At 38.3% G+C, this 17,424-nt stretch overlaps 1 protein-coding gene across 1 annotated transcript in view; it reads left to right on the forward strand.

Moving 5' to 3' along the window:
- The first annotated feature begins 4,267 nt into the window (after nucleotides 1-4,267).
- LOC149279392 (protein unc-13 homolog A-like) overlaps nucleotides 4,268-17,424 on the forward strand; it is a 42,178-nt gene continuing 29,021 nt past the window's right edge. Inside the window, exons 1-8 of the mRNA XM_089501288.1 lie at nucleotides 4,268-4,289; nucleotides 6,021-6,120; nucleotides 6,210-6,327; nucleotides 7,124-7,247; nucleotides 7,555-7,628; nucleotides 11,275-11,329; nucleotides 13,095-13,305; nucleotides 13,495-13,620. Coding sequence (XP_089357414.1) covers nucleotides 6,116-6,120; nucleotides 6,210-6,327; nucleotides 7,124-7,247; nucleotides 7,555-7,628; nucleotides 11,275-11,329; nucleotides 13,095-13,305; nucleotides 13,495-13,620 — 713 coding nt within the window. The 5' untranslated portion in view covers nucleotides 4,268-4,289; nucleotides 6,021-6,115. The remainder of the gene's footprint in view (nucleotides 4,290-6,020; nucleotides 6,121-6,209; nucleotides 6,328-7,123; nucleotides 7,248-7,554; nucleotides 7,629-11,274; nucleotides 11,330-13,094; nucleotides 13,306-13,494; nucleotides 13,621-17,424) is intronic.

Genomic DNA, 17,424 nt, shown 5'->3' on the forward strand with positions numbered 1-17,424 from the left:
GGCCTGCCATCAACGAATGAAGTGCGTTCTGCAATTCACTAGTTGATGCCAGACCAGCCCCCTGCCGAAACGACCAATAGAGTTGCACACACGTTCCTTCACGGCAGCTGCTGCTGCTCCGATGTGTTGTTAACCCCGTATTAACCCCTGCAAGGCAACCGGGAAGGAAACGAAGATTAAACGAGCACGAAGAATGTCCGCGAATATTCGCCCGAAGAGAAGACAGGAACGGGCGAATATTCGCGGAATACGAAGGTTTTTTCCCCCCCGAAGACGAGCACGAAGACGAACACGAAGAGCCCCCTGGTGCCCAAGTCTACTAGTTACATGTATAAGAAGGATGTAATGTTGAATAAACGTAATCCCATGGTCAGAGCCAAGTCACCACTGGCGTAACTACAGGGGATACGGGCCGTGCCTCTGGGGGGCCCAGTGCGACCCCTTTTTCCTGTCTCCTCTTACCGGTTCAAAATAGTTTAGAAAGGGGCCTTCCATTATTCCACCTCACCACTCCAGGTCAGAAGGGCCCTTCCTAAACTATTTGAACTGGTATGAGGAGACAGGAGCGTACCGGGTCACGTGACCCCGTGGAGAAACAGAGGCTGCAGCCCGAGATAAAGCTGCTGGAGCTGCAAGGGGTATGCAAGGGTGGGAGTGATGTATGTGTAAATGTGTTTGTGGGTATATAAATATATATGTGTGAGTGGATGTGTAATTGTGTGTGTGAGTGTGTGAGCGTGGATGTGTTATTGTGTGTGTGAGCATGCATGAGTACTTGTGTGTGTGTGTGTGTGTGTGTGTGTGTGAGAGCATGGGTGTGTAATTTTGTGTGTGTGTGCATGAATGAATGTGTACGCGTGTCATTTGTGTGTAATTTGTGTAACTTCTTTTACATATGTGTGCCAGAGTGTATGTTGGAAGGGGGAGGCAAGGGGCAAAGAAGGCACAGACAAGTTGGCCTCGGGACAATTTTCGCACCAGGGCCCTGTGGTTTCTATTTACGTCTCTGCAAGTCACCACACTAACTCTTTCAGTTCCAGGTCCATACGATGTACAAGCCAAGAACATCCAAGACATACACTGTAAGGGGTAACAGTATGGGTTATGGGACAAAGTAGTTCTCCTTTTCTGAGAACCAGCTCATGTTAATCAATAATGTTTTGTATATTTTTCCATCATAATATCATTGTGTACTTTATCTTAGTTTAGGCATTGGTATCTGATGATAGCACACAACTTCTGCAATGCTAGACTCCACTCTGTGATATCACCAAGAGGTACTCTTGCATCTCCTGCAGCCTCTTACCAGCATCTTGCGGTTTAAAATAGTAAAAAAAGAAATGTTAACTGACCTGACTGATTCTGCACTATGAAGTATTTGGGTTAGCGGTGCTAATGAAGTCTGTTCTTCCATAGCCTTTATTAGTCAAAGGGTCCAAGGTAATTAAGACTGAGCTTTTCTATTGCTTACCACAGGCAGAATAATAAAGAACCAGTATGGTGCAATTGAAAAAGGTGAAAGTGCCCTAATGCGTTCACAGCTATGGAATAAATATTTTTTTTCTAGAAATATGCATTGTACTAAACTTTGTTTGGTAAAATGTTCAGTAACAATTTATTTCAAACATTATTTGACTTATGTTGTTTAAATGTGTTGGGTTACAGAATGTGTATTTCCCTTAGGGTATTGTGCTATTAAATAAATATTAAAGGCCTTTTGGAGTTGTAGCCTGTGGCTATGTACATCCTGGAAAGGTTTAGTCTTCATACATTTTATCATCAACACAAAATGTCATATAAATGTCATGACTCTATGTCTATGTATTAGTGTCTCCAATTCTTCTTTATTTTTAACATTTTAAAGAATGCGTATTAATGTACTCACTAAGTACTTTAATATCCATACTTCTTTTGTCCATTTTACATCAGCCACTGACACTGAACATATAGGTTGCAGAGGTTATGTTAACAGCAGATACCAAATACCTGATGAATTGGCCACTTATCCAGTAGAATGCAAATGCTTTTTGGTCAGTTTCTTGACCAATAACAATAGCTTCAGTTGTGATCGAGTGTGCTGTACTCTTGTTTAGCCCATATCCTAGAATGCCTGCGTGCTCTTTATTCTTGTATTACCCTGGCTCATGAGTTTCCAGTATTGATTATGGTATACTGCCTTTTTACGGACCCATGGCTTGTCTGGTGTTTACTATTGCTTAGTCCTCGGACATTGCTTTATGTTATATTTATCTGTTTGGAAAGGAGCAATGTACACACAAACTCTGGGCCTCAACCCCCGTGGGTGAGTGGTTACTGGGCATATACCTATTGCCTGCTTTAGTTCCATTCATATTTACATTGCATTAAATGCTTTGTGTACACTTGTGATGTGTATGGGTGTATGTGTGTATATATAGATAGATAGATAGATAGATACACCAAACAGGTATATACCAAACAGTGCTAATGATCATTAATTATGTAGGTTGAAACACAAAAAATAATTGAAACAGAAAAAAACTGTCTAGGAGGAGTAAAGCTGGGTAAGGAACAGCCAAACACACTAACAAAGTGAGGTTGCTGAAGGCAGCTTAATGTCAAAAGTCATACACCATGGCAAGACAGAGCACAGCAACAAGACACAAGGTAGTTATACGGCACCCGCATTGTCTTTCCTGGGCGGAAGTTTCCAGTTAGACAGGGTTTTCAGATGTTCTGTCCAAGCTTTTTTGAAAAAGCACAAAGAAAAGGGCAATGTTGAAGACCGCAGTGGCCGGCTAAGGAAATGACATTGGATGTCTAATGGTGCCATCACCTCACCATTGGCAGAAAACAATGGGACCCTGGTACACCCATCTGCTGTTCGGAATAGTCTTGTCGGAAGTGGTCTTCATGGAGGGCTTGCAGTCAAAAAGCCATACCTCATAGGTGGAAACAAGGCCAAGTGATTCAATTATTCACCAAGACACATGAATTAGGGTACAGAAAAATGATGAGTCAATATTTGATTTTTTTGTTTGTAGCAGAAGGCAGTTTGTGTAATATGCACAGCGTACCCCCTTTTTAAGAGTTATGAAAAGTTGTGTGTGAAGTATACCTGAGTACTTAAAACTGGAAAAAAAAACATACCTTTAAAAAAACCATGGCTGCAATGCTGTATGCCTCTGAGCACCAGGAAATTACATCACATCCCGGCACTCAGACTCAAGTCAGTGTGCTGTGACTGAGTCAGAGCGACAGGATGTGATGTCATTTACTAGCACTCAAGTGCAGGCAGAGGACTACGATGGCGCAGGAGACCATACCTGTCACAGCTGCTGGGCAACAAAGGAAAAGTCTCCTCCTGGGCCTACAAATGTAGGTAAGCTGTGAGGAGGCCCTAAGTAGATGTGTCTGATGCATGGAGTGAGTTTATATATGTAAGTATGTACTTGTATATGTAAAAGTATGTGTGAAGCTACCTATGAAGTTTGTTATGAGTGTGGATTATACACATGTACTCAATGTTTTCCTAGAAACTTAGGGTACATTTGTATTTGTGTATTATACATCGATGCGTATTATACCTGAGATTTTCTGGTATATACTATATTTGAGGAGTGGGAAGAGATGGAAAGGAGATGGTAGAAATAGAAATGTATAAAGCTAATGTTTAATCACATAAAAATTTGCCTTGTTCACATTCACATTTAAATTAATGCATACTTGACATATGAAAAGAAAGCTGGCACTGATGCTGAGGTCGTTGCCATGGAAATAGAAAAGGATTCTGAAATCTTGCAATGCTGTTTGAAAGATTTCAGCAAATAAAGTGCATAACTTTTTCTGCACGTTTTGCAGGGTTAGAAATTAATGGCAGTTGGGGAGAAAACATTACAAGGCAAAATTGTGGATTTTGGTCCTGTTAAAACTCATAGTGAAGTGGGGGGGGGGGTTAAAATGTTTACCAGTCATCATTTTTGGGGTTAACAATGCTAATACATCTGGATTTTACAATGTAACAGGCTTAATAAACATTTCATCTATTATCTTAGGCTTTCACCCATGGTGACTGAGTGTAAATAGGGAGATCACTCATCACCTGCTCCCTCCTCACATTAATGAATGAAAGCTTACAACCTAAATTTATAGCGGGTATGATAATCTGTAACATATGACAGATTTTGCTTGCAGATATATTACATCCTCGTTGGATACTGTGACTCAAACATTATTTTTGACCCTTTTGCTAACCAGTACTTTTTCTTTTTTTTTTTTAGTGAAAAAAGCGCAATTTGATGGCGCTCAAGGTAAAATATTTTTGATTACAAATTGCTATTGTTATGTAAATTATATACTGGTACTGTGACCTGCACATCCATGCACATGTTACAGGTATCATGAATGTATGGCGATTGTGTTGGTGTTATAAATAAACCAGTGTCTCCTAAACTGTAGTGATGGGAAGTTCGGATCATTAAAGTGAATCGGATCATTTCGACTCGTTCACTGAAATGATCCGAATCTTTGGATCACTCAGTGTGACTCACAGGAGTTACTGTTTTCCAGTAACTCCGTGCAGGCACACTAACGATTGGCCCCGCCCCTTTCATTAGTCAATGAACCCTCCTTCCTGCCTACTCGAGTGATGTCAATGAAGGCAGAGAGTCGTTCAAAGATTCGGATCTTACAGGGATCCGAATCTTACAGTGATCCGGATCACTGTAAGATCCAGATCTCTGAACGACTCTCTGCCTTCATTGGGATTCAAATCATTCAGATAATATCACCATACTTTTATAAATAAATACATTAATAATCACTGCCCCCAGGATTTACATTCCCCTTTACCTGCAACTGCACCTTAAGCTAACTTTTTTAAATTAATTAAATTAACCCTCACCATTAAATTAACCCTTAACACCCCATTAACCATGACTGCCCCTAAAATTAACCCTTAACACCCCATCAACCATGACTGCCCCTAAAATTAACCCTTAACACCCATTAAGTATAACTGCCCCTAAAATTAACCCTAAACACCCCATCAACCATAACTGCCCTTAAATTAACACTAAAGACCCCATCAACCATACCAATTTATTAGGTAATTTATCTGGGGTACATGCAATTAATTTAGGGGCAGTTATGGTTAATGGAGTATTTAGGGTTAATTTCAGGGGCCGTTATGGTTAATGGGGTCTTTAGGGTTAATTTCAGGAGCAATTATGGTTGATGGGGTCTTTACGGTTAATTTCAGGGGCAGTTATGGATGATGGGGGCTTTAGGGTTAATTTAGGGGCAGTTATGGTTGATGGGGTATAAGGGTTAATTTTATGCTGATGACTGAGGGCTAATTTAATTAATTTAATAAAGTTAACTGAAGGTGCAGTTATAGGTAAAGGGGGGCAAACTCAGGGGAATCTAAATCCTGGGGGCAGTGAACATTATTAATGTATTTATTTATAAAAGTATGGTATCAGTAATATTCTCTGAATGATTCGAATCTCTGTAAGATTCGGATCCCTGTAAGATCCGGATCTCTGTAAGATTCGAATCATTTGAATCATTTGAATCTTCGGATCATTCGAATCTTCGGATCATTCGAATCTTCGGATCATTCGAATCTTTGAACGACTCTATGAGTCATCGTTCCTCTGTAAATTAATGAGCTGTAACCTGACCCCAGAGTCTGTGTCTGAGTGCTCTGCAGATGACTCACTCTAGGATCAGGTTACAGCTGCATGATTCACAGACTGAACTGGCACTGCTACAAATGAATCGTTCAGTCTACTGAACCGATTCATCCAGATCACTAAAAAGAATCGGATTAAATGAACGATTCGTTCATGATCCGGACATCACTACTAAACTGATAATGACTGAACACACAGCAGTCATTGAACTTATATATTAGTTATTTATCATCGATAATTAAAATAAATAGTCAGATACGATTAATTTGACTAAAATGGCAATAACACACTTGAAGTAACTATGCAAGGACTTCCTTAAGTCTGGATTTCCCTTTGCCTTGACAGAAAAGTTTAATGCTTACGTAACCCTGAAGGTTCAAAATGTGAAAAGCACAACAATCGCTGTGCGGGGGAACTTACCCTGCTGGGAGCAGGACTTCATGTTGTGAGTATGATCTGTTGTGAGCCATACCTAAAATAGGGTAAAACCAGGGTAAACTAAGACTGACCTACGTATTCAATCTGTGTTTGCAGCGAGATCAATCGGTTAGACCTTGGTCTGACAGTGGAAGTCTGGAATAAGGGATTGATCTGGGACACAATGATAGGGACAGTATGGATCCCACTAAGCAACATTCGACAGTCTAACGAGGTAACAAACCTTTTGTAGTCTTCTCACTTCCTGTAAGCATCTCTTCCTTGTCATGTAGGTGCAAAAATAGAAAAAAATGCATTACCTATATGCGTGTGTACTGTTCAGACTTTGGAGTGAAATTTCCTAGTTTTCCATGAAAACAGCTAAATGACCCCAAACTTTTAATGGCTGTATTGTGTACACATATAAATAGATTGTAGTAGGTGTGATTTAGGAAATCTTGCTGACCTGTATATACACTTACAGTATACATAATCCTCATGTGTCTAAAGTGCTGCGGCATATGTCTTGCCCTGATTACAGAACTACAGAGGCAGAGGTACAACTTAGTGTTAACTATTATTATTATTATTATTTAGATTAATGCTCATGTTTGTTGAACTATGTATCTGTTTAAATATAATATTTTTAAAGCTTTTATACAGATGTACATGCAGCGTGTCATTTAATAGGTAGAGCATATTGGGATTTCTCTCACGTATGTGTACTCTAGAAAGCCTTTACAAAGCACAAATTAAACTATTTATATGAAGAGAAACAAAGGAATAGCCGTTGTGTACAAAAAGGCACATAGTTTTAAAGATAAATTAGTAAAATATTCCCACTTTCAATAAAGTTGTCAACTGATCAAAATGTGTACCAGCAAACAATAACGTAGTGTGAGGTCTAGTTACAATGTTTGGAATGATTCTTGTATAAAACTTGTCTTTAATTGATCGACTTTTCATTTTCTATTTTCTCTTAACTTTGTTTATTATGTCCCTCACCTCATTGTTTAACTGGTCCTTAACAGGAGGGACCAGGAGAATGGTGGACCCTTGACTCCCAAGTCATAATGACAGATAATGAAATTTGTGGAACCAAAGACCCAACCTTTCATCGTATACTACTCGACACCCGATTTGAACTTCCCTTGGGTAAGCTCACTTTTAACTGTTTATCTTCAGAATGTCACTGCTTACTTAAGATTACAGACTGCATTAAAGAAATTGGATACACTTGTACTCAATCAGTATCAGAAACATCTGCAATTTAGCTGTAGCCCCCTGACACACAAAGTCTATGCCAGTCCAGCTAAAAAAGGGATTTTTACCGAAAAGCTTGCGTATGAAATGATTGCTTGTCATAAAGGTCTACTATAACTTTAAAATATTTGCATATTTTTATTTCTGTATTTTTTTTTCATTTTCCCCAGATACTCTGTATTTTTGTTTTTCTACTCAGATATTCCCGAAGAAGAGGCTCGATACTGGGCAAAGAAACTTGAACAGCTCAATGCCATGCGGGTTCAGGATGATGTGAGTGGCAACAGTAATTTGATCTCTTGGCAACGGACAGTAGAAAGTTAATAAAGAGTGTTTTTTAACATAGTTGCTTGACTTCCATCTGATCATCTTTAGTCCTTGAAGACATGTTAAGACATTGTTGGGTTTCCATCTGACAAGATTATAATTAATGGATATGCTCTGTCATTTTACCTTATTTAGTGGGAATTTAAGTAATTATAACTCATATGATATTCCAAATAGAACCTCACCAATTAAATACCTACGGAAAGTTTGGCCTAAGATACAGAGACTGCACAAGGGATATTTGGTTATGGGGGGATATGAATTGTGTTCAAGATCATAGACTAGATAAAAGTGTTAGGGCTGGAGTCAATGTAGACCCTAGAACAAAATCATTGGCAGCTACCTTTGCAAGAGTTATGTATGAGAACGGCCTATATGAGGTTTGGAGAATGCAGAATCCAGAAGAGAAAGATTATACATACTATTCTGCAGTACATCATTCATATTCAAAAATAAATTTCTTTTTAACAGATGGTAAAACCCTGAAAATATAGTCCTCCCATATTGTGAATATAGTATGGTTGGATCATGCTCCAGTCTTTTTTTCAGTTAGGAATAATCAGAGTTATAAATCTAGAACCAAATGGAGGTTAAGGAATCTTTATTAAGCTCAGAGAAAAATAAAATAGAATTAATAATTCAGGCGGAAAACATTTTGAAAGAAAATTAGGATCCCAGACCAAAAATAAAAGAGTATTAGGAACTGCAGATCTCTACATAAAACTCGCACCGTTGGAGAAAATAAATCATAGAAATCCATCAGTTACTGTTGTAGCGGAACAATTAAAAGAACTACAAATGTGCATTAAAGATAAACTGAGAGAAAACATATAATAAAGCTTTAGTGACACTTAAGCAAAATGGTATTATGGTAATAATAGGGTAGGAATACATTTAACAAATAGACTGAAAAAAAATTAGTAAAACAAGGATAAAGAAAATAGTGATAAATAATAAAGTCTATCTGTCACCCTATGATATCAGTGAAGCCTTTAAGGACAATTATAGTTCACTTTATAATCTCCCAGAACCGATCAAAACCAGACCTGAAATGAGAACTTTTTTAGCAGGACTAAACCTCCCAAAAATATCTGAGGACGCACTGACCCGGCTAAATGAGCCTGTCAGTTTATTGGAAGTTAGAGATACCATCCGTAATTTAAAAATATATACAGTATCTCCTATACAGAAACCAGGGAAAGACCCCAGCATTATCAACAACTATAGACCAATTTCACTGATCAATCTAGATGTAAAGATCTTTTCTAAAATACTGAAAGATTGAAGAAAGTGATGCCCGATCTTATCCATTAGGACCAAGCAGGGTTTATTACAGGTAGAATCCGTGAAGACAATACTTGTAAGATTCAAAATCTTATTTATGAGGTATGTCACAGATCTACTCTGACAGTATTTCTATCTTTAGACGGAGAGAAGGCCTTTGACCGGGTCAATTGGACGTTTTTAGAGGAATCATTGAAAGGCTTTGGCCTAGAAGGTTCCTTTTTTAATAACACGATGCCTCTATATAATTCACCTCAGGCTAAAGTATCTGGCAGACATTTAGATTCCAAATACTTTGATATTAAAAACTGGACTCGACAAGGGTGTCCATTAGCACCATTATTGTATACATTAACTATTGAACCATTTGCCGCAATGGTTCGTTTATCGAATAAGATAGAAGGAATAAGAATAGATCTGCAGAACTATAAGATATGCTGACGATGTCTTTTTGCAACTCACATCCCCACAAACCTCAATTCCTGCCTTATTGCAAGTTATTGCGGAATATGGTTCATATTCAAACTGTAATATCAATTTACACAAATAATTAGTGCTAATTTGGAAATAGATCAATTAAGATGTCTAAAAGATAATTTAGCCTTTGACTGGGGGAAAAGTTACATAGAATATCTTGGCATCAGATTATCAACAGACTTTAATGGAATCATAAGTATCAACTATTTAGGCCTTGCTAACGACATGAAGGTACAATTTACAGAGTGGGCTAAAATTGAACTATCATGGTTGGGAAGAATAAATGTGTTGAAGGCTTATTTATTACCAAATTAGAACAATTCCTTTAAAAGTTCCAATGTCCATCATAGGAAAATGTGATAACGTTTTCATAGAATTTTTATGGCATAACAAAAAATCTAGAATTTCTCTACACGTATTGAAAAATGAAATATGATGGATTAAATTATCCCAATCTAATGGACCTTTATGAATCTTGTATGCTTGCCCATATGTATGTTTGGGAAACAAAGAAAGACAGAAACATAGGATGGTATAAATATGAAAAGTTTTTCTGTAATAAGATAGAAACCCTAATGTTATATTGGCAATCCTCAGAAAAATTAAAAATTCTAAACATTATAAACCCCATTGTGTCTGGAATTCTCAAAATATCTTCCAAAATTGGAAGAAGATTTACCTCAGATAACTCAATCTCATCCTTTACTCAGCTAGGAGTCTTACAATTAGAAATCAAACACCTAAATTTGAAATCTTGGTCTGACTTGGGAATAAAAAGAATTACAGATATGATGATTTCTGACCGCTTAATTGGATTTGAAGACCTTTAATGTAAATATGGCCTAACTAATAAAGTTCACTTATTTAAGATTAAAGAAATACTTAAACTTAAACCAAGTTGTTTCACCCACAGCATTAGATAGACAAATAGAAGCAAACCATACGACCAAACTTATTTCAAAAATTATACATGTACTCGATAAAGAAAAAAACTATCGACCAAGAGATTTGGTATATAGCATGGTCTTCTACAAGAAAAGCTATTCACTGCATTAGTCTTCAGGAATTATATTTTAAAATTTTACACCGCTGGTACTTCGTACCATCAAAACGTCATTAAATGTTTAAGACCTGATACATGTTTGGTGGGAGTGCGAAAAACTCATAACCCTCAAGCAAAAGACGGAGAAATTATTGAATGAGATATTTGGGTTAAAAATTGTCTTCTCCCCATTAATGTTTCTTTTCCATATAGATCTACCCTATAAACGTAAAATCCAAAGAGACTTAAGCATTAATATCCTACTCGCAATTAAGATATGCATAGCTAGAGGTTGGAAACAACAAGGAATACCGGACTGGAACAACATTATAACACAAATAAATTATCAACACAAAATGGAGAAACATTTCTTTATTTTGTTAAAAAATTTAACACTGTTTGAAAAAATATGGGCTCCATGGTCAAATGTATTAATAGACAAAACTAGATGTGAAGAACGGCTGCAAGGAATTTCCTATACGCTCTCCCCATCTCTCTCCCAGACTTAGGTCAGCATTGTTTCGCCTGCTGATATCTTTACTAGTGGCTAGACGTACAGACAGGGCGACCATAGAAATTCTCTCCACCACTTTATGTGATCAGAATGCATGTGATGAATGTATGATTGTAGACAGATATACAAGGATAAGAAGTAGTATTGTCGAAATGTACTAATAATGTGAAGTTGATGAAATTGACTTATATCTGGATCTGGAACAAAATGTTAATAATAATAAAAAAAAAATATTTATATTTATATGATATTCCAATCAAGTCTTCTCATTTCAGTATGTGTTTCAGGAAGAGCCAGATGATCCTATCCCTAGCCATCGTTCTCAGTGTTGTAAGTACAAGTATTTTGTCAATTGCCAATTTATCAAAGTACAGTACACATAGCTATAGGAGAGATACAATGAAAGTATAGATAAATTGTATGGTAAGGGGGGAAATTATGTAAGTGGATAAAATGGCCAGGGTAAATGAATCAAAATGAATAGATTTTGTCCTAATTCTTTAATAAACAGAATATTATGTCCTCCAAACACGTATTACAGTCAGTGTTAATTTTACTCTTCTGTTTATTCAATAATTAACATTCATATTACCACAGAAGATATTTATTTGTATATATTATTTATGATATCTGAAATATATAGTTGCCAGAATTTATCATACATCATTAATATATATCAAATTATTGCTACTGTATAGCCCAAAAAGGCTGGTCACTTAAACGCTACACCGTATGTATATATTTAACAGATAAGTCATTGTAATGTTTTATATGTATATAAGAGTGAATATTTTCTGAAAAGAATCGTATAATATTGTTGCTTGTAGGGGACAAAGAAGAAAAAAGACTTTGGAAACTAGAAGTGATATGTAGGCATATGTTAAACTGTTGCTTGAATCAGGAGCGAATGTAACCATTCTCTTTTACATTTTGGGCTCTTTTAGGTATCCCTGATTACTTTGGCTGGGGAGAACAGCGTAGTAAGTATTTTTCTTTTATATTCCTGGGAAGAAGTAGGTTAGGAATCCAAAACAAGCATACAAGGTTACTCATGTTATGATTAAATCAAGCTGTTAGGGAGTTGGTATGGCCTGGCATAAGTAAACTTGGGCATAACAGGCATATCTGAGTAGGGCTCGGAGGGTGCGGAAGTCTCTTGTTTCAAAATACTACTGTTCTTACTATGGAGACCTAGCATTCAGCTGTTCATTCTAGCATTGTCTTAGCTGATTTAGCATTGTTCAGTTTGCATGATTGTTTTAGAAACAATACCAGTGCACATCCATCTTGCTTTATCAAGATGGCACAGTGGACTCTAGTTTATGTGATTGCACTAGTGTACAATTTTTATATTTATCACATGCATCAATTTCATTTTATGGCCTTTTTAATTCTGTTTAGCCCCCACAAATCTATACAAGTAACCTAATTATAAAAATCATACCGTTCCTGCACATGCGCTGTAGAACATCCAGTTAAGTGTGAGCAGTGACAGCCAAATGCATTGTTCAGCTAGTATACATGTGGTTAGCTGCTGCTACTCCCATGGATTTCGGTGGGAGCGCTATAAAACACGGACTCTACATAAGTAGAGGTAACCAGGAGGAGGATGAAAAAATGAGACAGGCGTTTCGATCTCAATTGCCTTAAGAATGTGTGTACCGATTAACGTGCAGTAAAAATTGTTGTACTCCAAGCAGCGGCTACTCCAATATGCATTTTACATGAAATTAGGGCTGGAATGTTCCTTTAAAAATAAATTGTCCTCTCTTTTTCCAAATGTGTATGTTACCATCTCTCCAACTTCCATCCAGCTTCTCTATAGAAGTATTTGCATGAGAGGATAGTATATATTGATAAATTCCTTTTATAGATTCTTTTTCTTGTATCTCATCAGTGGCAAGTTCCATTGGTATTTGACTAATTTCTGGAGTTTTATTGGCAGATTGTCAGTCTTTCGTCTAACCAAACAACTACTTTAACACTTCACTAAATTAACAATATTACTACAGTTGTCAGCCCCTGTGGGGTGACAAAGCATTAGTTCTACTTTCCGTATTTCCCTGCTAGTGTCTCTGTGTCCTGTCTCTCCCAGATAATGAGGATCCTGACAGTGCCATGGATGATCGTGATAGTGATTATCGCAGTGAGACCAGCAACAGTAACCCACTCCCCTACTACTCCACAGCTCAGCCTAACGCCTCTGTGCATCAGTACCCTATCCGTCAGCAACAGAGTTCTCATGGATCCTGCACAGATTCTGTGAACAGCTGTGAGATGGACTGCTCAGACCATCGGCCAATCAGGTACAGCTGGCAAACCAAAGTAATACTGAATCTACAGTATATCTGATATTTCTATAATATACTAATAATAGTTTGTCCTCTTTAATGGTTAATGATAAATATTTGTGAGCATAATACCTTATGCAGGGCAGGAAGGAGGGGTTGTGTATGACCCCCCTCTGACCTGTCTCCTTTTTCCCTGGATGGCAGGCGATACAATAGTGCAGACTCTGCCACTAACGGGCGCAGTGATGTGGAGTCTGTCTCCGGTTCCAGCCGCCTGACCAGCCGGCAGCACTCTCTGGAGAGCCGGCAATCACTAGACCTTTCCGATAGGTGGGTCAGTCACGGGGTGTCGCAGTGTGAGTGCTGCAAAGTGCCGTGCTTGTCCCATGCACATGCCAGAACAGGCTGATACCCTTCGGGAGGAAAACATGGTTCTCGTAGAACTAACTCCGTATGATAAGAAAGGAGACTATGTAATGAACTTTCTTGTCCTATACCCAGGCAAGTGAATATATACACAAGTAGAAACTAAGAGCAAATAGTTATGATGTTGTAAACAAGAGAAGACAATTTTGAGCCAAATTAATCTATAGCAAGTGTGCATTCTGCCCATCTCCCAATCACTACCCAAGATGATATATTGTATTCCATGGAGTGCAGAGCTGCAGGAGCACAAGGCTCTAGCCATAGTGGCAGTTTCTGTGAACCTCAAAATCGTAGATATTACGTATTTTAAATCAATATATTTTATTTTTAACTACTTTATTAAGTATGTGATTTTGCTCTATTTTATTATTCTAACGAGATGCAGGAGATTAAATATATTCCCATGAATATTTACTACTATAGTTATTTTATGCTGTAATCGGCTAAGTAAGTTGCAGGGTAGCCTAATGGCCTAAATCACATATCCCAAATACCTCCCATGCGTACTCAGTATGCAGCATGCAACCCTTTTCAATACATGCTTATTAACTGTCCGTGCACAAAAAAGCACATGTGGCTGTATATAGAATTGCAAATAAACCATGAACAAATCTTCAAAAACGAACACCATCTCCTTTCTGATTCACAAAGGTATGTTCAAGGTTCATATGCACCTTCATCAAGGTAACGTAATCCACAGAGCCATGTATTGTAATTATTTTAAAAACTATATATAATAAAACATCATATTTAGAAGCACACAGTTGCTATTCAAAGGGGAATCTCTTTAATGACATGTACAAGAATGCAATACAACAGTCCTTAGTTTATAATACGGTAATTACATGCAAAAATGTTGTATAATTTCACACATCGACAATTTGATACACAGTGCGTTATATTAGTATAGTAATACTTAACAATATTGTATATAACAGTCTACAATACAGTTATTCTGATCAATACAACTAAAGTGAACCTATGTATCGGCCTGTCCTGGGGTATGCCTCTGTAAATCTGTCTGCATGCGCGCTTTAGGGTGGGAAAACGTGTGTCATTCGGGGGTCAGTGTGTGATCCACATGGTCTTTACTTCAACAATATCAAAACAAAAGTTTTGCTTTTTGAGCCCTGGAAGGTACTTAAAAAGGTACTTTTTCATACTAGTTTACATGATTTTAAGTGTTACTGTCATAGATTTAAGATACCAGAATTAATTTACTCTATACCTGTAACTTGTGCTAATTGTTTTGCAAGTGTTTAGCTTATAAGAAACAGTTTTTCTTAATAAAAACTTATATCTGTAGCTAATACCTGATATTATTTCTACTTCTGCTCACCCTAGCCTTACAAATGGCAGTACCAGCTGCCATCAAATGGACATTTATGCCAATGCTGGGGAAAAAGTATTTAAGATGCTTTCAGGGGTTGGCAAGGTGTCGCCTGGGGCGAATTTTAAAATGCCGCCCCCCCCTTATGTACCCTTTCTCTGCCTCCCTCCCTGCCGCCCCCCCCTTATCTACCCTTCTTCTCCCTCCGTCCCTGCCGCCCCCCCCCCCTTCTTGTACTTACCTTTCAGCAGTCCTGCGGCGAGTCTCCCTGTTCGGTCTCGGTGCCGGCTTGTAATGCTGAGCGCCGGAAATCTTCCGGCACTCAGCATTACAAGCCAGCACCGAGACCGAACAGGGAGACTCGCCGCAGAGGAGAGAGCGAGGGGCGCCGAGCGGGTACTGACAGCGGCGCCCCTTTCTCTCTCTTTCGCTTTAAAAAAAAAAAGGGCTTGGGGCGGCGAAGTGCCGCCCCTTCAAGAGTGCCGCCTGGAGCGGTTGCCCCACTCGGCTCCATTGTCGGGCCGGCCCTGTCTGCCACCCTGTCTCTCACAATGTGTGCTGGCGATTGGTGCTGAGCGCTAAGGTATAATGTCATATCTCAGCACTGAAGCCGCACACACCGCAAGGGTCCATAGTTTAGGACCACTAAGTTTAGAAGAAGGAAAAGGAGTGAGAGAAAGGTGAGAGATAGTGAGAACGGGGAGAGGTAAACAAAAAGATAGGGGAGAGATAATGGGGAGGAGAGAGAAAGAGAAGAGATAAAGAGAAAGAAGATATACAGAGAAAGAGGAGAGATATGGAGAAGGTAGAGATAAAGAGAAAGAGTAGAGATAGGGAGGAGGGATAGATAATGTGAAAGAAGGGAGAGGGAGAGAAAGGGAAGAAATAATGAGAAAAAGATGAGTAATGAATAAAGGGAGACATAAAGAGAAAGAGAAGAGATGAAATAAAGAGGAGAGAAATAGGAAAAACAATAAGAGATTAATAAGGGGAGAGATAAAGGAAAACAATAAAAAGATATATGAGAAAGGGCAAAGATAATGAGAGATGAGGAGAAAGGGGACAAGTAAAGAGGAAGGATGATAGAGAAAGACGAGAGATGCAGAGAACAGGAGAGATGAGACGAGGAGAGATGAGAAGAAAGGGGAGAGATAGGGAGAAAAGCGTGAGATAAAAATAACGATGAGGAGAGATAAGGAAAATATTGGGGGAAAAGGAAGAAGAGAAATAAAGAGAAAAAAAGAGAGACGGAGAGATAATGAGAAAGGAGAGAGAAGGACAAATGGAGAGAGAATATGAGAAGGAGGAGAGGTAATGAGATATGGAAGAAATTATGAAAATGAGGAGAATTAATTAAAAAGGAGAGATAGTGTGTGTTTGTGTTTTGAACATGTTTGTATGTTAGGACAAGTATATCTAAGGGCAAGTAAATGGGTGGGTGCAAGGGCAAGTGTATGCCAGGATGTTTGTGTTCTTTGCTGAGTCCAGCAACTGTGAAAATGTCTGCCATGAACTATGCCCAAATCCCAAGCTGCTTTTATGTGTTGAGCATTTGGTTGTGTTAGAGTGAGTGTCTGGTTGTGTGTGTTACTGTAAGTGTCTGTGTCCCAGTTAGTGTGGTTGTGTTTGGATATGTGTGTTAATTTGACTGAGCATTTTAGTGTGAGTGTCTGGGTGTGTTACTGTGTGTTAGTATTAAATCTCTAGTTGTTTTAGTGTCTGGATGTGTTAGTGTTGACTGTCAGTAGATGTCTGGAAGTATGTGTGTGTGTGTGTGTGTCTGGTGAAGAGATAAATAAGTTGAATGGATGAGTAAATTTCTATCCTGGTCATATTAATTTAAAACAACCAGGGATTTGTTTTTAAGGGCATTTATGCTTGGTATTATCATGTGTGAAATGTATCCTGAACCCAAATGAATAATGTTTATGATATGCTGTTTCTATCTTTAGAATTATATTCTTTTAAAGGTAAGTCTTATGCACCTGGGGAGTGCATAAATTCCTTCTTAACATAAATGTTTATATATAGCCACGATCCATGACTATAATGCACCTATTCACTGTAGATTTTCATCGTCATCAAATACTAAACTGGGAGTGCTTGCGACATGGAAAAAATTATTTTACAGTAGCAAAGACAAACTCAACAAAAGTCCAATTTGTCTACTCGCATATTCAAAAACATAAAAAATTCACAACTTGCCGACACGCAGTTCAGTGCATGTAAGTTGAAAAAAGCAGACAGCTCTGCTGGACTCCCTGGACTGGCCATCTGGCGAATGCCATGTGGGGCAGTGACCAATAGTGCTGCATCCTTACCCTTACTGCCACTCCAGTGGCAGATTAGGTCCTGCAGTGTGCAGCTCCTGGATACAC

This window comes from Sceloporus occidentalis, unplaced genomic scaffold (genome assembly GCF_023333645.1).
Source record: "Sceloporus occidentalis isolate IW3139 unplaced genomic scaffold, rSceOcc1.0.p SCAF_169, whole genome shotgun sequence".
Lineage (NCBI taxonomy): Eukaryota > Metazoa > Chordata > Lepidosauria > Squamata > Phrynosomatidae > Sceloporus > Sceloporus occidentalis.